Below are 21,509 nucleotides of genomic sequence, written 5' to 3' on the forward strand. Positions count from 1 at the left end.
CCCCCGCCCCTGCAGGGGACGCGCCGGGGCGCACAGGCCGAGGCGCGGCACCTGGGGGCCCCCGGGGCGCGCGCCCTGCGCCCCTCCGCCGCCGGCCCCATGGACAGGAACTACCCCAGCGCCGGCTTCGGGGACCCGCTGGGCGCCGGCCCGGGATGGAGCTACGAGCGCTCGGCCAAAGCCAGGTGAGCGGCCCCGGGGGCGCACGGCGCCGGCTTGGAGAGGGCGCGGGGGGACCCGGGCGCGGCGCAATGGGGGTGGCGCCGCGGCCTGCCGGGATTGGGCCCCCCCGGGAAAAGGGAGGGGCGAGGGTGCATTGGGGGGGCCCAAGCCTTTGCATGGGGACGGGGGTGCGGGGAAGGGAGCCCCCCCAACTCCGTGCACGGGGGTGGCGGGCCCAGGGTCGTCCCCCGTCCCCCCCCTGCACACACCTGTGCCAAGCCGGGCTCAGCTTCGGAGAGGGGGGCCCCTTCCCCGGCCCATCTGGCACGGGGCGGTTGTCAGGACCCTGGGGCCCCCCCCCAGCTGGGGAGGCGGAGGATGAGGATCCCCCTGCCCCCCAATAGGCCTCTTAGAGAGCAGGGGATGGGGATGGGGCCAGGGTGGGGGGCTGGGATAAGCGGGGCCTTTTCCAGGCCCTGGGCAGCACCAACCCACACCGGGGTGCTGGGAGGCATTTGGGGGTGTAGCCGCTGGTGGAGGGGCTCCGGGAACCCCCCCTTAGAGACCAAGTGCAGACCCCCCAGGTCAGACGACGAGTCAAGAATGGAACCCAGGAGTCCTAGCACTCAGCTCTCCCCTCCTCCCCCAGCTCCAAACCACTAGAACCCCTTCCCATCCTACAGCCAGGGACAGAACCCAGGAGTCCTGGCTCCCAGCTCTCCCCCCGCCCCGCTCTAACCACTAGACCCCACTCCTCTCCCGGAGCTGGGGACAGAACCCAGGAGTCCTGGCTCCCAGGCCCACTCCCCAGCTCAAACCACTAGACACCCCTCCCCTCCCTGAGTCAGGAATAGAACTCAGGAGTCCCATAGCTGCAACTGGGGGGGACCCATGCTGCCCAGCTGTTCTCCAGCAGCTGTGCCCCACCCCAGGGGTGGCCACATCTCCCTGCACCCGGTGTATGGTCCCTGTACCTTAGGCCCAAGGAAGCCCTGAGGCGTTAGAAGGTACCATGACATCTCAGGCTGAGAGATCTTTCTCTGAACGTGTCTGAAGCAGTAAGATCTAGTGGTTAGAGCATGGGTGGGCTGGGAGCCAGGACTCCTGGGTTCTCTCCTGACTGTGGGAGGGGGTTGGGGTCTAGTGGTTACCACAGTGGGGGCAGGGGGGGCAAGACTCCTGAGTTCTCTCGCGGCTCTAGGAGGGGAGTAGGGTCTAGTGGTTACCACAGGGGAGGCGGGGGGCAGGACTCCTGGGTTCTCTCCCTGGCTTTGCTGCAGGCTCTGACCTTCCCTGGCTCTTGGTGTCTCTCTGTGGACCATGGGTCTGAGAGTTGCCCCCCTGCGGAGTTGTGCTGTGCGACTGCATTGGTGGGGGGGAGTGCGTGGGGGGGGTGAGAAAATGTTTGGGGGAAAGGGAGGTGCGTGGGGAGGCCATTGGGGGAGGGGGTTTCTTTTCCTCTGGCTCAGCTCTGTCCCCCTGTGGCCGGCCCCACTGGTTCCAGCATGGGGGGCAGGAGCCTGCGTCCCCCCCAACACCCAGGTGTGTGATGAGTTTGTGGGTTTCTGGGCTGCTCCCCTGACAGAATGAGGGCTGGGGGGGGGTGTCCCCCTGGGCAGGGGGCGGCGGTGAGCGTGTGACCTCCCACCCACCCTGGAGGGGAGACGGGACGCAGTCCCCCCCAGGCGTTGGCTGTTCCCCACACCCCCAGTGGCGTCTGCGTTCTGCCCCCCAGAAGCCCTTCTGGCACCAATCTCTGTGTGACACCCCCGAGCAGAGCCCCCGTGAGTGGAAGCTGCTGGTTCCAGGAGCTGGAAGGTGGGGGAGGAGGGTCTAGTGGTTAGAGCGGGGGGGGGGCAGCTGGGAGCCAGGACTCTTGGGTTCTAACCCCAGCTCTGGGAGGGGAGAAGGGTCTAGTGGTTAGAGTGGGGGGGTGAGGGCTGGGAGCCAGGACTCCTCTGTGGGAGTGGGGCCTAGTGGGATTGGGGGCAGGGCATTGGGGTTCAGAGACTGGGCTCTTGCCTGCTTGTGGGATGCGTTTCGGGCGTTTCGGGGGGGGGCTGTGCAGGGTGGTGCCCGCCTGGCCTGCTTGCCGGCTGCACTGCTGCCTCGGTGCATGCTGGGGCTCAGCTGCATGTGTCCTGGAGGCGGGTGGGGAGGTGCAGGCATCTCTCAGCGAGCAGAACCCCCCGACATGGCCCCTGCATCTGCTGCACAGCGCAGAGATGCGCTGGGGTGCTGTCTGGGGCGTGCATGGTAGACGCAGTTGCCTCTGGATGGTGAAGGGACTTTTCGGTGCCGCCTGCACCCTCTTGCTGATGGTTGCACCTGTGTGGCACACCCCTTCCCTTGCAGGTGCGGGCCCCTGCCCAGCCCAGACGTTTGCTGCATGGCGCATGCATCCTGCTGCAGGCAGTTGCATGTGCATAATGCATGCATTTGCATCTCTCTGCAAGCAGTTGCTCCCCAGCATGGTGCAGACATTTACCACATGGGGCACGCACCTGCTTGGTGAAGGCATTTGCAAGGGTGCAGGCAGCTCTCTGTGGGTTTTTGCACCTCCGAGGCCTGTGCATTTACAGTGGTGCATGCATTTTTCTGCCAGGAGGTCCCTGGGTGCATGCATTTCCTGCATGGGTGTGTATCCTACCACAGGGAGGTTTGCCTCATAGGACATTCCTTTGCTTGTGTTTGCAGGCAGTTGTATCCATATGGTGCATGCATTTTCCATGCTAGCTGCAACTCTCTTGCACCTGAGTGATGCATCTATTTGCTGTGATGTCTGCATCTCTCTGCAGCAGGTCGCATCCCCATGATGCATGCAATTGTGCATGCATCTCTCTGCAGCAGGTCACATCCCCATGATGCATACAATTGTGCATGCATCTCTCTGCAGCAGGTCACAGCCCCATGATGCATGCAATTGTGCATGCGTCTCTCTGCAGCAGGTCGCATCCCATGATGCATGCAATTGCTGTGGTGCCTGCATCTCTCTCTCAAAGCAGGGGCACCTTAGCGCAGCCCCTGCATTCACTGCCTGTTGCATCCGCCCTTCTACAGGGGATTGCAGCCACGTAGTGCATGGATTTACCGCAGTGCATGCATCGCTCAGCGGGCCTGGACCCTGGCAAATCCCATGCATTCGTGCCACGGCGCATACCTCATTCTGCATGCGCCTGGCACGTTCATATGCCTCTCTGTAGAAGCTGCAGCTTTGCCGTGGCTCATGCCTGCATCCGTCCGCAGCCGGTTGCATCGAGGGGCTGCATGCCCCAGGGCCCTGCAGCCTGGGCCGTGCCTTGGCTGCATGGTGCATGGATCCCTCAGCTCCTGGTTGCGCCTGTCCAGCGTGGGCCTTGGCAGCATTGCGTGCCCCACCGTGGCCCATGGGCGCCAGGAGGAACGGAGAGTCCGAGCGGTTCAGTGCTGTGAGCGGAGGAGTTCTGTGGTTAGAGCAGGGGGTGGCTGAGAGCCAGGACTCCTGGGTTCTCTTGTGACGGGGAGAGGGGGTGTACTTGCTGGGCAGAGCTTAGGATCTGATCGGGGTACGGTTCCCAGCTGGGCAGTTCTCTCTGCTTAGTAGGTGGTTGGAAATATCTAAATCTGTCTTCACACCTCTCGGGGATGGAGGGAAGCCCAGGGCTGGGCTAGCTGGGGGCTGCGGGTTGGGAGTAAGGGGCACTGGCAGAGCTGGGGGGGGGCAGGGCGGGCGAGCAGGGGGCTGCAGGTCGGGAGTGAGGGGCACCGGCAGAGCTGGGGGGGCAGGGCCAGGCGAGCAGGGGGCTGCGGGTTGGGAGTGAGGGGCACCGGCAGAGCTGGGGGGGCAGGGCTGGGCGAGCAGGGGGCTGCGGGTCTGGAGTGAGGGGCACCGGCAGAGCTGGGGGGGCAGGGCCGGGCGAGCAGGGGGCTGCGGGTCTGGAGTGAGGGGCACCGGCAGAGCTCGGGGAGCAGGGCCCGGCGAGCAGGGGGCTGCGGGTCTGGAGTGAGGGGCACCTGCAGAGCTGGGGGGGCAGGGCCGGGCTGGGGGGAGCAGGGGGCTGCGGGTCGGGAGTGAGGGGCACTGGTAGGGCTGGGGGGGCAGGGCAGGGCTGGGGGGAGCAGGGGGTTGCAGGTCAGGAGTGAGGGGCACTGGCAGGGCGGGGCGGGGCATGGCAGGGATGGGGGGAGCTCTGCGGCTCCGTTTTGGTGCCAGGCTCCTTCCAGTGCCGTCAGCGAAGCTGGAAAGTGCCGGGGGAGTGGGGGGGGGGGGGGGATCAGACATCTGTGGCCAGGGCCAGGGACTACGTTTCCCAGAATGCCCTTCTGTCACCACACTCCTGTGCCAGATGCTGGGAGGGGGATGGAGGGAAATCTTCCCGCTTCTCCGAGGAGCCGTGGGGCTGTGGAGGGGGGATCCATGGAGCGGGTTCTGCTTCTCCAGCGCATGCTGGGGGGAGACACAACTGAGGGGGGGAGACACACGTGGAGGGGGGGGAATCCCTGGTGAAAGCCCCTTCTTCACGGCAGAGGGATCACTGACGGGGCTGGCGCCCCCCTCTCCCCCCCGCCAAGGGGAAAGGCCCCAGGCCCCATTCCCTGCCACCCTGCACCAGCCTGTCCCTGCCCTGGGGCCAGATGGGAGCTGGCGCCCCCTAGAGAGGACAGGCCCCATGTCCTGCCCCCTGGGAGCTGGAGGCAGGGTGTGCGGGGGCATGACTGTCACTGACGCTGTCCCTCCCTCGCCCCCAGCCTGGTGTACGGCGGGTCCCGGACGTCCCATCCCGACACGGATATTCTGCACCGCCAGGCCTACGCCGCCCCCCACCCCCTGCAGGGCTACGCCACGAACCACCACCCCGCAGGTACGTCTCCGTCTTCTCCCGCTCGTGTGTCCGGCCGTTGTCCGTGTGTCCATGTCTGTTTGTCTGGCTGTGTGCCTGTCCCCCTGCGTGTCCGTCCATCCGTCCTCCTGGCCGTGTGCCCCTCCCCTTATGTGTCTGTCCGTCCGTCCTCCTGGCCGTGTGCCCCTCCCCCTGCGTGTCTGTCCGTCCGTCCTCCTGGCCGTGTGCCCCTCCTGCAGTGTGTCTTCTCCTTCCCGCCCACCTGTCTCTCTGTGGCCCCTCGTCCGCCTGTCCCTGGCTGTCTGCGTGGCCACCTGCCCCTCCCCCGGCTCTGCCCCCTTTATCCGTAGGTCTGGTGCCCTCCGCCTGTCTGTCCTCCCTCCCGCTCTTCTCCCCTCTCTGCCTGTCCCCCTCTGTCAGTCTGTCCTGCCAGCACTCCCACAATGACCTGCCCCTGTCTCTGTCCCCGGTCTGTCCATCTGCCCTGTCCCCGGTCTGTCTGTCTGCCCTGCTCCCATCTGTCTGTCCCATCTCCCCGTCTTTGTCTCCGGTCTGTCTGTCCCATCTCTCCGTCTCTGTCCCCGGTCTGTTTGTCTGCCCTGCTCCCGTCTGTCTGTCTGTCCCATCTCCCCGTCTCTATCCCCCGTCTGTCCATCTGTCTTGCCCCTGCCTGACTCTGTCCCCGTCTGCCCTGCCCATCTGCCCCTCCCCCATCTGTCTGTCCCATTTCCCCTGTCTGTCCGTCTGCCCCTCCACCGTCCGTCTGTGCCCTCCTCACTGTCTCTCCCCCCAGGTCTCTCGGGGCTCTTCGAGACCGGACTCCATCACGCCAGCAGCGCCACCCCCGATGCCTCCGTCATGAACCTCATCTCGGCGCTGGAGTCGCGGGCCCCCCAGCCCGGCCCCTCGGCCTCCTCACTGCTCTCCCAGTTCCGCACCCCCTCCTGGCAGACAGGTATGTGGGGGTGGGGAGACCCCCCTCAGGGGGCGGGGCCTGTACAGGGACACTGTCAGCAGGGGCGGGGCATGCCCCACTCTAGCCCTGCCTCCAGCTAGGCCCAGGCTCCAGCCCCCACCTTAGCCCCGCCCCTCAGCCAGGCCTGGCTGCCCGCCTTAGCCCCGCCCGCCCGCCTTAGCCCCGCCCCTCAGCCAGGCCCCGGCTGCCCGCCGTAGCCCCGCCCCTCAGCCAGGCTTGGGCTCCCCCCTTTAGCCCCGCCCCTCAGCCAGGCCCTGGCTGCCCCCCTTATCCCCAACCCCTGTTCAACCCCCTCTCCAGCCGGGCTTGGACTGGACTCAAACCCCAGCCCCACTGTAGGTCCCAGATCTCCCCAAGGGGGCCTTGGGGCAGAGGCCCCTGGGTGCCTGTGAGTGCCCCCCGTCCCAGGCGGGGGATGTGGGTGCAGGCGGGTGCCGCTCCTGTCTCTGACCCGCCCCCCGTTCTCCCCCAGCCATGCACACGCCGGCCCCGGCTGAGCTCTTCATCTCGGGCGCCATCCCCGGCTCGGGCACCTTCCCGTCATCCTCGGCGCTGTCGGCCTACCAGCACCCGGCCTCCTTCAGCGGGCGCAGCTTCCCGGTCAGCTCCTCGCTCAGCCTGCCGGACGCCGCCTTCAGCCCCAGCTCCAACGGGCTGCTGTCCCCGCACGACCCGCTGCTGCACATCAAACCCTCCCAGGCCAGCGTGCCCTCCTCCCTGAGCTTCGACCGGCTGGGCAGCGCCGTGCTGGGCACCGGGCTGCCCTCCCAGAGCTCGGCCTACCGCAGCGCCCAGGAGTCGGCCTCCCGCCACCTGCCCTCCCAGTTCAACCTGCTCTCGTCCTCCCTGGGGCCCCCCTCGGACCAGTCCTCGCAGCTGTACAACGCCTCCGTCTTCTCCAGCTCACCCGCTGCCTCCATGGAGCGGGCCATGCCCCGGCAGGACAGCGTCATCAAACACTACCAGCGGCCCTCCAGCACCCAGCCCCAGCTGCCCGCCGCCCACTCCCTGCAGCACTACTTGAGCTGCGGGGGCAGCTACCAGCAGATGTCCCACCGCGCCGGCCTCTCCTGCAGCCCGCTGGGCGAGCCCTCGCCCGCCGGCTCCGAGGGCTCCCAGAAGCCGCCGCAGGCCCCCCGCCAGGAGCCGGGGCAGAGCTACCGGCCCATCATCCAGTCGCCCGGCTACTCGGGCGCCGCGGCCGGCTCCTCCTCCAAATCCAAGAGCTACTCTGCCTCCCGCCAGACCCCCCGCTCCACCGCCACCCCCAAGTGCCAAAGCAGCTTCTCCGTCTCCGTCGCCAAGCCCAGCTCGGTCATCGCCAGCCAGTCCCAGGCCTACTCGCCCGGCCAGCCCCAGAGCCTGCTGTCCATGAGCCAGCCCCAGAGCTACGCCGTGAGCCAGCCCCAGAGCCTCTCCTCCGTCAGCCAGGCCTCCCAGTTCAGCGGCAGCCAGGCTCAGGACCTGACCAGCGTCAGCAAGGCACAGAGCTACGGGACGGGGCAGGCCCAGCCCGGGGGGCAGGGCGGGCAGGCCGGGCAGGGGCTGCAGCCCTGCGTGAGCCAGAGCCAGGCCTACTCCCCGGAGCAGCTGCAGGGGCTGTCGACAGTGGGCTACAGCGTCCAGGCCGAGCCCCACGTCTCGGTGAGCCAGACCCCCAGCTACGGGCCGGCCCACTCCCAGGGCATGCCCACCGCCAGCCCCTCGCTGAGCTACAGCACCGGCCACTCGCCCGCCATGCCCAGCCACCCGCAGCCCATCGGCTACGCCCACGGGCAGAGCCTCCCCGACTCCAGCCCGTCGCAGATCGGCCGGCCCCTGCAGTCGCCCACGGCCGCCCGGCCCCAGAGCGTGAACTCGCCCGGCCAGTCCCAGAAATACCTGACGTCGGTGCTGTCGCCTTCCTTCCTGCAGCCGGCGCACGGGCAGAGCTACCCGGGCGTGGAGCGGGCGGCCTCCTACGGCAAGGCCAAGGCCGAGTCGGACCTGCTGGCGGCCGAGCGGGCGGAGGACGAGGATTTCCTCATTCAGCACCTGCTGCAGTCCCAGACGCCGCCCCCCCGGGGGCCGGCCGAGGGGCTGGTGCAGTGCGAGGAGCGGGGGGGCAAGGGGCTGGCCTACGGGGGGCTCAGCAAGTCGGAGGAGCGTTACCACCTGCAGAGCGTCATCCGCACCAACTCCAGCCTGGACAGCCAGGGCCTGGAGCTCTCCCTGCAGGGCCTGAAGGAGAAGAAGAAAGGGGAGCGGCCCCACGCCCGCTCCACCCCAGAAGCGCTCGCCACCTCCGTGGTGCATTACAGCCACCAGGCCGGCTCCATGGAGAGCTACGCCCAGGACATGAAGAAGTCGGTGGAGCACCTGCAAGCCGGGGCCAAGGACCTGGGCCAGGCCCACTCCTACCTGCAGAAGACCCCCGAGCACGGCCCCCAGCCCCACCGCATGGTGGGCGAGCCCCCGCCTATGGAGCTGCTGCCCGGCCAGCAGGGGGCGCCGCTCCTGCTGGACTCGTCCCCCGACCTGCCCCAGCTCTCCCTGCCCCCCCCCCAGCAGCAGCAGCAGCAGTCCCAGCTGCTGCAGTCGGTGCTGACGCACACCCAGAGCCAGCTGCATCCCCGGGCCAAGGTGCACCTGCTGGAGCCCCAGCGCCTCCACCCGCCCGAGCCCCCCTCGCCCCAGCTCCAGCTGCAGGCCCTGGAGGCCCACCTGCACCAAGCGCACGTGCGCTCGCAGGGCCTGGACCCCCAGCAGTCGCCCCAGCTGCAGGGCCAGCTGCAGGCCGAGAACATGGAGGTGCTGGGCCAGTCCCAGGAGATCCAGGACTTCCTGGAGCCTGACCTGAGCCTGGAGTCCCACCTGGGCCAGGGCGGGGCCGGCCTGGAGCCCGACTCCTCCCAGCAGGTGCCCCAGGCCCAGCTGGAGGCCAAGGACCAGTTTGAGAGCCCCAGCCCGCAGGGCTCCAAGCAGCGCTTCGTGCCCCTCACCTCCATCTGCTTCCCGGACTCGCTGCTGCAGGACGAGGACCGCAGCTTCTTCCCCGGCATGGAGGACATGTTCGGGCCGGGGGCCTGCGGCCCCGACGACTTCCCCAAGCCGGGCTGCGGGGAGGACGAGCCCCCCAGCCTGGAGCGGGCCGAGGGCCTGAAGGGCGGGGCCGGCGGCTATGACATGCTGCCGGCCGGCCAGGGCTACCAGGGCTACTGCCCCGGCGAGGGCGGGGACGGCTCCCACCTGGCCATGGAGCCGGTCAAACACGAGCTGCCCTCCACCGTCAACGCCGAGCCGCTGGGGCTGATCCAGGCGGGCCACGGTGGGCCGGAGGGGGCTGCCAAGCCGGGCCTCACCTCCCCCATCTTCTGCTCCTCCAAGCCCAAGAAGCTGCTGAAGACCACCTCCTTCCACCTGCTCAAGAAGCGGGACCCCCCGTTCCAGCCCCCCAAGAAGGCCTACGCCCAGGAGTACGAGTTCCAGGATGACGAGGACAAGGCCGACGTGCCGGCCGACATTCGCCTGAACAGCCGGCGCCTGCCCGACCTGCTGCCCGACCTCATCTCCAGCTGCCGAACCCGGCCCAGCCTTGGCCCCATGGGTGACATCGACTTCTGCCCCCACCACAGCGCCGCCGACGGCCCCAAGAAGCGGGGCCGCAAGCCCACCAAGCCCAAGCGGGACGGGCCCCCCCGGCCCCGTGGCCGGCCCCGCATCCGGCCCCTGGCCGAGCCCCACGGCGTCCTGCCCCCCGACGGGGCCAAGAAGCCCCGGGGCAGGGGACGGGGGCGGGGGAAAAAGGGGGGCGAGGAGGGGGGCGAAGGAGGGGCTGGCGTGGAGCCCCTCAAGCCGCTCAAGGTAATGGGGGGGCAGGGACCTGGTTGGGGAGGGAGGGGCCCTGGCTGGGGGGGAAGGGAGGGGTGTTGAGGGAGGGGCCCTGGCTGAGGAGGGAGGGGCTGGGAGTGGGGTCCTGGCTGGGACAGGAGGGTCTTTGTGTGGGCAGGGCTCTGGCTGGGGAGGGAGGGGTTGTGAGGGGGCGGGGCCCTGGCTGGGGGGCAGGGTGGGGAGCTGGGGGCAGCCGAGGTCTCCTGGGGGACAGGGCTGGGGGCAGCCGAGGGCTCCCGAGGACAGGACGGGAGGCTGGGGGCGGTGGTGGGCTCCTGGGGGGCAGGGCAGAGGGCTCCCGGGGGGCTGGGGGTGGTGGTGGGCTCTTGGAGGGCAGGGAGCCTGGAGAAGGGGCATCTCTGTCTGGGGCCGTCCCCGCAGCGCCCCTGAGCCCCGTTCTCCCCCCAGATCAAGCTGGCGGTGCCCAAGGGCGGCGAGGGGGCCCCGGCAGAGCCGGCCCCCTCCGGGCCGGCGCCCCCCGAGGCCGGGCTGGACAGCAGCCAGACGCGGGAGAAGATCAAGGCGAAGATCCGGGAGGTGGAGGAGAAGCAGCCGGAGATGAAGTCGGGCTTCATGGCCTCCTTCCTGGACTTCCTCAAGTCGGGCAAGCGGCAGCAGCTGCCCACGGCCGCCACCAGCCCCCCCAAGACCCCGCGGCCCCCCGCGGCCCAGCCCCCCTTCGGCCTGGCACCCCCCCTGCTGCCGGGGGCGTTGGACGGGGCCGAGGGCGAGGGGCTCGTCATGAGCTGCACCAGTCCCTGCAAGCGACTGGACGAGGAGCTGAAACGCAACCTGGAGACGCTGCCCTCGTTCTCCTCCGACGAGGAGGACTCGGTGGGCAAGAACCAGGACCTGCAGAAGAGCATCTCCTCCGCCATCTCCGCCCTGGACGACCCGGCCGAGCGCAAGGAGGGCGACGGGGCCGGTGGGTGCCGCGTGCCCGCCCCGCGTTCCCCTGGGGGGCTCCCCTGCCCCAGGTCCCCCGCCTCCCCCTGGGGGGTTCCCTTGCCTCCCTCTGGGGGTTCCCCCAGCCCGGGGCCCCCTGCCTCCGCCCGGGGGAATCCCCCATCTCGCGTCCCCCTGGGGTGTCCCCTGGCCCCAGGTCCCCCACATTTCCGCCCCAAGCTTCCTCCCCTCCCCATATCCCCCCACATCCGCCCAGGGGGATCCCTGCCTCCCCTCCCCCCGGAAGAATCACCCGGCCCACTTCTCCTCCCCCCACATCCTCCCCTGCTCCATGTCCCCCCGGGGAGTTCTCCTGTCCTGCGTCCCCCCACGTATCCTCACCCCGTGGCCTCCTGGGGTGTCTCCCCAGCCTCTGTCTCGCTGTGTCCTCTCTTGCCCTGCGTGCTCCCCTGCCCTGTAATCCCATGCGTCTCCCCACCCCACGTCCTCTGGGGTGTCCCAGCATCCCCCTGCTCTGTGTCCCCCAGCACCTCTGGGGCCTTCCCCTGCCCCACTCCCCCTGCATCCTTGGGACATCCTCACCTCCCTCTGCGGCAGGTCCCCTCTTGCCCCTGAGACCACTGAATCCTCTGCACCCTGCTATGGAGTGCTCCCAAACCCTTTGGGGTGCCCCAATTGTCCTCCCGGGGCGCCCCCCACCCCACTACAGTGCTGCCAGTTCTCTAGATCCCCCCCCACTCACTGTGGTCCCCCATATCCCCCTGGGGATGGCCCTGTCCCCGCGGGGGTTCCCCCCGGGACCCCCAATCCCCACCCCTGAATCCCCCAGAGAGCGCCCCCCCGACACCCCTGCCCCCTGTAGCTACACGCACCCCCGGGGATGGGACGGGTGCCCCAGAGCATGCTGGGTAAGAGGGTTCATCCCCCCCCACCTGCGCTAACCCTCCCCCCCCACCCACAGACGCCCCCACGGCGGAGGAGAAGCTGCCCAGCCCGGCCCCCTCCGAGGCTTCCCAGCAGGAGCCCCCCCCAGCCGCCTCCCCGGCCTCGCCCCCCGAGCCCCCCCCGCCGCCCCCCGTGGGGCCCCCGGCCCAGGCCTCCCCTGAGCTGGAGGAGCCGGAGGACGCGCGGCCCCTGCACCTGGCCAAGAAGCAGGAGACGGCAGCCGTGTGCGGTGAGACGGATGAGGAGGAGGCCGAGAGCGGAGGGGAGGGGATCTTCCGGGAACGCGACGAGTTCGTCATCCGCGTGGAGGACATCCAGGCCCTCAAGGTGGGGGGCTGCGGATCAGGAGTGAGGGGCGCCGGCAGGGCTGGGGGGGGGGGGGCAAGGGGCTGCGGGTCAGGAGTGAGGGGCACCGGCAGGGCTGGGGCGGGGCTGTGGGTCAGAAGTGAGGGGCGCCGGCAGGGCTGGGGGAGCCGAGGGCCAGGCTAGCAGGGGCTGCGGGTCGGGAGTGAGGGGCCCCGGCAGGGCTGGGGGGGGCAGGGGGCTGCGGGTCGGGAGTGAGGGGCACCGGCAGGGCTGGGGGGGCAGGGCGGGGCTGGCAGGGGGCTGTGGGTTGGGAGTGAGGGGCACCGGCAGGGCTGGGGGGGCAGGGCGGGGCTGGCAGGGGGCTGCGGGTCGGGAGCGAGTGACCCCCCCCCTCTCCCCGGTCTCTAGCTGGCGCTGCAGACGGGCCGGGAGCCGCCCCCCATCTGGCGGGTGCAGAAAGCCCTGCTGCAGAAATTCACCCCCGAGATCAAGGACGGGCAGCGGCAGTTCTGTGCCACCAGCAACGTGAGTGTCCCCTGCACCTCCCTCGCCGGAGCCTGGGGGTGACCCCCCCCCCCCGTGACAGACCCCTGGTGCCCCACTACGAGCCAGCCTAGGGCTTTTCCTGCGCAACCCCCAAGTGGGGATGCTCGTGGCGGGAGGGGAGATCGGGGGGTGGGGGGCTGTGCCCTGTGAGGATGGGGTGACCGGGGGGGCCACGCGCCCAATGGGGGTGGGGACACTGGGGAAAGAAGTTTCCGTCTCCGTTCCCAGCTCCCCTTTCGGACACGGGAGTCGGAGACACCCCCAGGAGCAGCCTCCCCCCTCCCCTGCTTTTCCTCGCTCCCTGATCTCTGCTGCCCCCCCTTCCCCCCCCCCAGTACCTGGGTTATTTCGGGGACGCCAAGAACCGCTACCAGCGTCTCTACGTGAAGTTCCTGGAGAACATCAACAAGAAGGATTACGTTCGCGTCTGCTCCAAGAAGCCCTGGCACCGGCCGCTGCAGGCTGTGAGGTGAGGGGGGGTGCAGAGAGGGACGGGGGGGCGTGTTTCCTGCCTGCTCCGGGCTCGGCCTTCGGTGCCTAACGGGCCCCCCGCTCCCTTCCCGCCCCGTGCAGGAGACAAAACCAGCCCAAGACTTCGGGCCCCAAGGTCCCGGCCCCGCCCAAGGCCGAGAAGCAGCCGGAGGCGTCGGAGCGGGCGGAGAAGCCGGAGAAGGGCCCCAAGCCGGAGAAGGGCCCCAAGCCGGACAGGCCCCCCAAGGCGGAGCGGGCCGAGAAGCCGCCCCGGGCGGAGAAGCCGGCCAAGGCCGACAAGGCCCCCAAAGCAGAGAAGCCGGAGCCCCCGGCGCCTGCCCCCCCCAAGGCCAGCCCGGCTGGCGGCCCCAAGCCCAAGCCCAAGCCCGCCAAGGTGAAGGCGGAGCCGCCCCCGAAGAAGAGGAAAAAATGGCTGAAGGAAGTGGCGTCCTCCTCAGACTCGGAGTCCAGCCCGGAGCAGCAGAGCGAGGAGGAGGGTGAGCCTGGGGGGCGCGCGGCGGGAGGGGAGGGCGGGGAGTCTTAGTGCCGGTACCCAGCTCCGGCCGGTCGGTTCAAGCCACATGGGTCCCGCCCCGCCAGCCGGCCCCAGGGCTCCTCCGCCCAGCTCCAATCCCACCCCGTCCTCTTCTCCCTGTTACTGGGGTCACCCCAGGTGCAGGAAAGGCCTGGGTAAACCCCACATGCAAACCCCAGAGAAAGAAAAATAGCAAACCAGAGAAAACGCCCCCAGAGTGAAAGAGGAGGTGAGAGGGGAAACGGCGTCCTTTACAAAGTCAAATCCCAGTGAGGAAAGGAGCCTAAACACCAGCAAGTCAAGTGGAAAAGGATCGTTAGGCCAAAAGAGACTGTAAAGAGCCACCAGCAAATGACACAAAAATGAACGGCACGGTTTTTTAAGTACGTGAGAATCAGGAAGACTGACCAACAATCAATGAGTGACGTGCGTGCGAAGGGACCACTCAAGGAAGACAAGGCCGTTGGAGTTCGGAAGGATCTCGGATAGGACTCTGCAGTACTACTCGCTGCAGAGCGTCGCTTGTCGCTTACCTCAGCCTCTGGACCAGGCGGCTGGAGGGCAGCTCATGATTTTTAAAAAAGGCTCCAGGGGGGCGATCCTGGCAATTCCAGGCCAGCGAGCCTGACTCCAGTGCCGGGCAAACTGGTTAAAGCCGTAGTAAAGAAGAGCATGATCCGGCACAGAGATGAACGTGATGCGTTGGCTTTTGGAAAGGAAAATCACGCCTCACCCATCTATTAGGATTCCTCGAGGGGGTCGACATGTGAACAAGGGGGAGCCATAGTCCTTAGACTTTCACAAAGCCTGTGACAAGGTCCCTCACCCAAGGCTCTTACGCGAACTAAGCTGTCATGGGATAAGGGGGAAGGGCCGTCATGGATCAGTAACTGGGGAAAGACAGGAAATAAAGGGTCTGTTTTCAGACTGGAGACAGGTGACTAGCGGTATCCGCACCAGGCCCAGCGCCGCTCAACTTGGGCATAAGTGAGCTGGGAAAAGGGGGAACCAGGGAGGCGGCCGAGTTTGCAGACAACACCAAATGACGCAGGATAGGTCAGTCCAAAGCAGGCTGCGAAGAGTTGCAAAGGGACCTCACCGAGCTGCCGGTGACATTCTGGGTCGATTGGAAACAGCATCCCCACTCTACGTGCCAAAGGCTGGGGCCTGAATTAGCTGTTCCCACTCAAGCAGGAGCTCCGGGGGTCATTGTGGGTCGTTTTCTGCAAACGTCCACTCGGTGGGCAGCAGCCGTCAGAAGAGCGAGCAGCGTGTTGGAAAAGGATTGCTCACAAGAGAACAAATATCCTAACGGTGCTCCATCAATCCATGGCACGCCCACGCCTCGAATTCTGCATCCCATTCCGGTCGCCCCATCTCAAAACAGACGTACTGGAACGGAAGAGGTGGCAGAGAAGGGCGACAAAACCTCTTAGGGGGCAGAACAGCTTCCATACAAGGAGAGGTGAAAAAGCTGGGGCCGGTTCTGCTGGGAAAAGGGACGACTAAGGGATATGAGAGAGATCTATAAACTCATGAGCAGTGTGGAGCAAGTGACTAGGGAAGTGTTATTTACCCCTTTTCAAAACACAAAAACAAGGGGTCACCCGATGACATTAACGGACAGCAGGTTTAAAACGAAGCTAAGGAAGTCTTTCTTCACCCAGCACACCGTTAACCTGCGGAACTCCTTGCCAGGGGATGTGGCTATGAGCCAGGACGGGCAGGGACCCGGTTCCGGGTGGCCCTGAATCTCTGGTGGCTGGGAGCTGGGATTGGCTGGGGGGGTGGGGGAGCTCGCTGGGGGCCCTGTTCTCTTAGCTCCCTCCCCCCCTTGAAGCTGGATTCGAGGAGTGGTGGGGTTTTATTCGGGCTATCCAATGAGGGCCCACAGACAGACTGCTTAGAGTGACCCATTATCTCCGGTGCCCTGCGCTCCCGCACACCTTTCCCTTTCACGTCCCGTGCACTTCGCATCATGGGAGGGAGCCGGGGCAACCCCTGGAGTTTGCCACTTCGGGCAATTCCTGGACCCCTCTGGCCACCCGTGGGTGGTGCCCTTGTCCCCACCAACAGGGTGAGCTGGAGCAGGCGGTATGCAAATGAGCCTCACTGCGGGATGGGGGGGGGTGCTCTCCTGCTTCACCACTAGAGGACAGGTTCTGTGCTGTTGGCCTGACTGGGGGGCGGGGGGGCCAGGCTCTGGGCCCTGGGGGGACTATAGACTCTGGGGGGAGGGGCGGGCTCTGGGACCAGAGGGGTGTCTTATTCCCTGGGGGTGGGGGTGGGGCGCTCTGGGCCCTGGGGGGGACTATAGACTCTGGGGAGGGCAGGGTCTGACTTGGGGGGGGGCTCTGGCCCAGAGCGGGGGCTGGCAGGTAGGAGCTGGTGTGCTGCGGGGATGCCGGTGGGGGGCTGCTCTGTGCGGTGTGGAGGTATAAGTGGGGGGGCTGGCCATGGGGCATAGCCAGGCCCCCCCCTCACAGCTGTGCCCCCCCCCCCCCAGAGCGGGTGCCGATGGGCCGGGTGTTGAACACGCGGGCGATGAAGGAAATGTACCGGAGCTACGTGGAGATGCTGGTCAGCACGGCCCTCGACCCCGACATGATCCAGGCCCTGGAGGACACCAACGGTGGGTACCCCTGCCCCCCACGGCTGGGGCCCCCCATTCTCCCCCCACGGCTGGGGGGCCTGCCCTGCCCCCCACGGCTGGGGCCCCCCATTCTCCCCCCACGGCTGGGGGGCCTGCCCTGCCCCCCACGGCTGGGGCCCCCCATTCTCCCCCCACGGCTGGGGGGCCTGCCTTGCCCCCCTGCCCACCATGGCTGGGACCCCCCAATGGCAGGGGGGCCTGCCCTGCCCCCCATGGCTGAGGGGTCTGCCCTGCTTCCCTGCCCCCCACAGCTGGGGGCCTGCCCTGCCTCCCTGCCCCCCACTGCTGGAGCCCCCGCTGTTCCCCCCCATGGTTGAGGGGCCTGCCCTGCCCCCCATGGCTGGGAGTCCCCCCGTTTCCCTCCCGCGACTGGGAGCCTGCCCCCCTCTCCCCCCAGCCAGGGAAGGGGGAAATCTGCCCTGACCCCCCCCCCACACACAGACATGGCTGGGGGAGGGGTACTTGTCCCCCACTGAGGGAGGGGGGTGGTTCCTGACGGCTGCATTGCAACGGGGGGGGGGCGGGGGTGAACCGAGGGTGGCCAGTAACCTTTGCCCTCTTGCCCCCCTCCCCCAGACGAGCTGTACCTGCCCCCCATGCGCAAGATCGACGGGATCCTGAACGACCACAAGAAGAAAGTCCTGAAGCGGGTGTCACTGCACCCGGCGCTGCAGGTGGGGGGCGCCGGGGGGTTGCCCCTTGGGGGCTGGCTGCAGGAACGCTGGGGCTGGGGGGGGACTCGGGGGCTGGGGAGAAGGTGCCGGGGAGTCTTAGGGCTGGCTGGGGGGGGCCCTGGCTGGGAGGGGGGACTGGGTTCTTTGCACCTGTGGGGGGGGGGGGGGACCCTGTAACCTAGGCGCCGTGTGCAGGAGGCACCCCCCCCGCCATCCTGCTGTGACCCCCGTCCCCCCCCAGGAGGCGCTGCACACCTTCCCACAGCTGCAGGCGGAGCCGGGCGAGGCGCTGGTGAGGCTGCGCCCCACGGGGCAGCCCTACAACCGCAAGACCCTCAACAAGCTGAAGAAGAGCGTGTCCAAACCCCAGGTGGGTGCGGGGGCGGGGGGGGGGCCGCAGCAGGTGTGCGGGGCTGGGGGGGGAGCATGGCTGCGGGGGAGGGGCTGGAGCCCCCGACTGACCCCCCCCTTTCGCCCCCCAGGAGTTCAAGGTCGACGTGGAAAAGTCGTTTTTCTTCACCCTGTACCATTCCCTCCATCACTACAAATACCACACCTTCCTGCGCTGCAAGGACGAGGTGAGCCCCCCGCCTGCCCCCTGCCGGCCCCCCGCCTGCCCCGCCTGCCCCCTGCCGGCCCCCCACCGGCCCCGCCTGCCCCCTGCCGGCCCCCCGCCTGCCCCCTGCACCATTCCCTCCATCACTACAAATACCACACCTTCCTGCGCTGCAAGGACGAGGTGAGCCCCCCGCCTGCCCCCTGCCGGCCCCCCACCGGCCCCGCCTGCCCCCTGCCGGCCCCCCACCGGCCCCGCCTGCCCCCTGCCGGCCCCCCGCCTGCCCCCTGCACCATTCCCTCCATCACTACAAATACCACACCTTCCTGCGCTGCAAGGACGAGGTGAGCCCCCCGCCTGCCCCCTGCCGGCCCCCCACCGGCCCCGCCTGCCCCCTGCCGGCCCCCCACCGGCCCCGCCTGCCCCCTGCCGGCCCCCCGCCTGCCCCCTGCACCATTCCCTCCATCACTACAAATACCACACCTTCCTGCGCTGCAAGGACGAGGTGAGCCCCCCGCCTGCCCCCTGCCGGCCCCCCGCCTGCCCCGCCTGCCCCCTGCCGGCCCCCCACCGGCCCCGCCTGCCCCCCGCCGGCCCCGCCTGCCCCCTGCCGGCCCCCCGCCTGCCCCCTGCACCATTCCCTCCATCACTACAAACACCACACCTTCCTGCGCTGCAAGGACGAGGTGAGCCCCCCGCCTGCCCCCTGCCGGCCCCCCGCCGGCCCCGCCTGCCCCCTGCCGGCCCCCCACCGGCCCCGCCTGCCCCCTGCCGGCCCCCCGCCTGCCCCCTGCACCATTCCCTCCATCACTACAAATACCACACCTTCCTGCGCTGCAAGGACGAGGTGAGCCCCCCGCCTGCCCCCCGCCGGCCCCCCACCGGCCCCGCCTGCCCCCTGCCGGCCCCCCGCCTGCCCCCTGCACCATTCCCTCCATCACTACAAATACCACACCTTCCTGCGCTGCAAGGACGAGGTGAGCCCCCCGCCTGCCCCCTGCCGGCCCCCCACCGGCCCCGCCTGCCCCCTGCCGGCCCCCCACCGGCCCCGCCTGCCCCCTGCCGGCCCCCCACCGGCCCCCTGCACCATTCCCTCCATCACTACAAATACCACACCTTCCTGCGCTGCAAGGACGAGGTGAGCCCCCCGCCTGCCCCCTGCCGGCCCCCCGCCTGCCCCGCCTGCCCCCTGCCGGCCCCCCACCGGCCCCGCCTGCCCCCTGCCGGCCCCCCACCGGCCCCGCCTGCCCCCTGCCGGCCCCCCGCCTGCCCCCTGCCGGCCCCGCCTGCCCCCTGCCGGCCCCCCACCGGCCCCGCCTGCCCCCTGCCGGCCCCCCGCCTGCCCCCTGCACCATTCCCTCCATCACTACAAACACCACACCTTCCTGCGCTGCAAGGACGAGGTGAGCCCCCCGCCTGCCCCCTGCCGGCCCCCCACCGGCCCCGCCTGCCCCCTGCCGGCCCCCCGCCTGCCCCCCGCCTGCCCCCTGCACCATTCCCTCCATCACTACAAATACCACACCTTCCTGCGCTGCAAGGACGAGGTGAGCCCCCGCCTGCCCCCCGCCTGCCCCCTGCCGGCCCCCCACCGGCCCCGCCTGCCCCCTGCCGGCCCCCCGCCTGCCCCCTGCACCATTCCCTCCATCACTACAAATACCACACCTTCCTGCGCTGCAAGGACGAGGTGAGCCCCCCGCCTGCCCCCTGCCGGCCCCCCGCCTGCCCCGCCTGCCCCCTGCCGGCCCCCCGCCTGCCCCGCCTGCCCCCTGCCGGCCCCCCACCGGCCCCGCCTGCCCCCTGCCGGCCCCCCGCCTGCCCCCTGCACCATTCCCTCCATCACTACAAATACCACACCTTCCTGCGCTGCAAGGACGAGGTGAGCCCCCCGCCTGCCCCCTGCCGGCCCCCCGCCTGCCCCCTGCCGGCCCCCCGCCTGCCCCCTGCACCATTCCCTCCATCACTACAAATACCACACCTTCCTGCGCTGCAAGGACGAGGTGAGCCCCCCGCCTGCCCCCCGCCTGCCCCCTGCCGGCCCCCCGCCGGCCCCCCGCCGGCCCCCCGCCTGCCCCCTGCCGGCCCCCCGCCTGCCCCCTGCCGGCCCCCCGCCTGCCCCCTGCACCATTCCCTCCATCACTACAAATACCACACCTTCCTGCGCTGCAAGGACGAGGTGAGCCCCCCGCCTGCCCCCTGCCGGCCCCCCACCGGCCCCGCCTGCCCCCTGCCGGCCCCCCACCGGCCCCGCCTGCCCCCTGCCGGCCCCCCGCCTGCCCCCCGCCGGCCCCGCCTGCCCCCTGCCGGCCCCCCACCGGCCCCCCCTGCCCCCTGCCGGCCCCCCACCGGCCCCGCCTGCCCCCTGCCGGCCCCCCGCCTGCCCCCCGCACCATTCCCTCCATCACTACAAATACCACACCTTCCTGCGCTGCAAGGACGAGGTGAGCCCCCCGCCTGCCCCCTGCCGGCCCCCCACCGGCCCCGCCTGCCCCCTGCCGGCCCCCCACCGGCCCCGCCTGCCCCCTGCCGGCCCCCCGCCTGCCCCCTGCACCATTCCCTCCATCACTACAAATACCACACCTTCCTGCGCTGCAAGGACGAGGTGAGCCCCCCGCTGGCCCCCTGCCAGCCCCCTGCCCTGCCTCCCATTCCTCCCCCCCAGCTCCTGCAATCCCTGCCCTGCCCCAGACCTACCGGTGCCCCTCACTCCCGCCCCGCAGCCCCCTGCCAGCCTAGTCCTGGGCTCCCCCCAGCCCCGCCGGTGCCCCTCACTCCCGGCCCTGCCGGTGCCCCCAGCCCCGGCCCCCCCGCTGATGGCGTCTCTCCCCGCAGACGTCGGCCATCGAGGGGCAGGACGCGGACCTGGGCCAGGAGGAGGTGGTCCAGCAGTGCATGCGGAACCAGCCCTGGCTGGAAAAGCTCTTTGACTCCTTCAGCGACCTCCTGACACAAGCCCAGACCAAGTGCGCGTGACCCCCCCTCTCCCACGGCGCAGGCCCTGCCCCCCGGGCCGGGGAGGGCTTTGGACCGAGGGCCCGGGGGGGCGCATTGGGGGTCCCGCTCCCCACCCCCCCGTTGGTGGTGGTGATCTCCAGGACAGACCCCCCCACACCCACCTTGGCTTGGGGTGGCTGTGGCCCTGGCAGGGGGGAACATGCCCAGAGGTGAGTGTGGCCCTGGGGTCTATGGGCCTGCCCCCCCCGGTTCCCCCTCCCATACAGAGAAATTTTATTTATATATATATGTATAAATGTCTATTTAGCAGCTTCCTTTCTCTGTATGGGGATGGGGGGAGCCCCCCCCCCCCCCGCGGCTGGGGAAGCCCACAGGGCATAGGGGGGACTGGTGAGAGAAGGGGGTGGGTGATGGGTTAGGGAACCAGGACTCCTGGGTTCCTTCCCCAGCTCTGGGAGGGGAATAGAGTCTGGGGCGGGGGGAGTCGGGAACCCGGACTCCTGGGTTTCATGCTTAGCACACCCACTTTGTCCCGTCAGTCCCCCGTTTTTGCCCACCCTCCCCCTGCAGCAGGGAATTGGCTAGTCAGGGGGCGACCGAAGGCAACCCCCCCCACCTCCCCCATGGCATGGCCAGGCCCCCTCCCCAATTCCCCCCCCGTGCGGTGGTCTGGTTCCCCCCTCAGAGCTATTTATTGCCAAGCCCAGGGGAGGGGAGCCAGCTCCCCCCCCGTATAGCCCCCCATCTGGGGGGGAGACTCACGGGGGGGCAGCCAATGAGTCCATGTGCTTCCCCCAGGGCGGGTGGGGGCAGATTCCACGTACCCCCCCCCCATGACTATTTAATCCTTCTCTTAGGCCGTGTTTTGGGGGGCCCGGGGGGGGTTCCTCCCCCCTTCGGGGCGGGGGGGCGGGGGTTGTTATTTTTGTCGTTGTGTGTTTTTGTTTTGTTTTTTTATCAGCGGATTTTCTTGTACATAATGTATAGGGTCAAAGTCTATGTATCATATTGTATTTGGCTAACGGACACCCCCGCGGAGCCCCCCCAGACCTCCCCCCATCCCCCCCTTAGCTGGGAACTTCTTCAGCTTGGATGAACTTTGGGGGCGGGGTCTGAATTTTGGGGCATCGTTATTAT

General features: G+C 69.0%; 1 protein-coding gene across 1 annotated transcript; it reads left to right on the forward strand.

The window, feature by feature from the left end:
• The first annotated feature begins 74 nt into the window (after nt 1-74).
• Nucleotides 75-20,678, forward strand: PRR12 (proline rich 12). Its single transcript, XM_074937624.1, has 14 exons — nt 75-185; nt 4,891-5,003; nt 5,776-5,937; nt 6,431-9,801; nt 10,237-10,753; nt 11,696-12,006; nt 12,394-12,510; nt 12,867-13,000; nt 13,105-13,499; nt 16,044-16,169; nt 16,767-16,864; nt 17,106-17,234; nt 17,347-17,442; nt 20,250-20,678. Exons 1-14 carry the CDS (start codon nt 100-102, stop codon nt 20,388-20,390), a joined length of 5,796 nt encoding a protein of 1,931 aa, XP_074793725.1. The 5' UTR covers nt 75-99; the 3' UTR covers nt 20,391-20,678.
• The last annotated feature ends 831 nt before the right edge of the window (nt 20,679-21,509 follow it).

Source organism: Natator depressus, chromosome 23 (assembly GCF_965152275.1).
Source record: "Natator depressus isolate rNatDep1 chromosome 23, rNatDep2.hap1, whole genome shotgun sequence".
Classification (NCBI taxonomy): Eukaryota; Metazoa; Chordata; order Testudines; family Cheloniidae; genus Natator; species Natator depressus.

Excerpts from the sequence above, each read along its gene's own strand:
- PRR12 (XM_074937624.1), top strand. The coding sequence starts at position 100 with ATGGACAGGAACTACCCCAGCGCCGGCTTCGGGGACCCGCTGGGCGCC. Across the intron at positions 10,754-11,695 it reads CAAGGAGGGCGACGGGGCCG|ACGCCCCCACGGCGGAGGAG; the intron begins GTGGGTGCCGCG and ends CCCCACCCACAG. Across the intron at positions 17,443-20,249 it reads TCCTGCGCTGCAAGGACGAG|ACGTCGGCCATCGAGGGGCA; the intron begins GTGAGCCCCCCG and ends CTCTCCCCGCAG.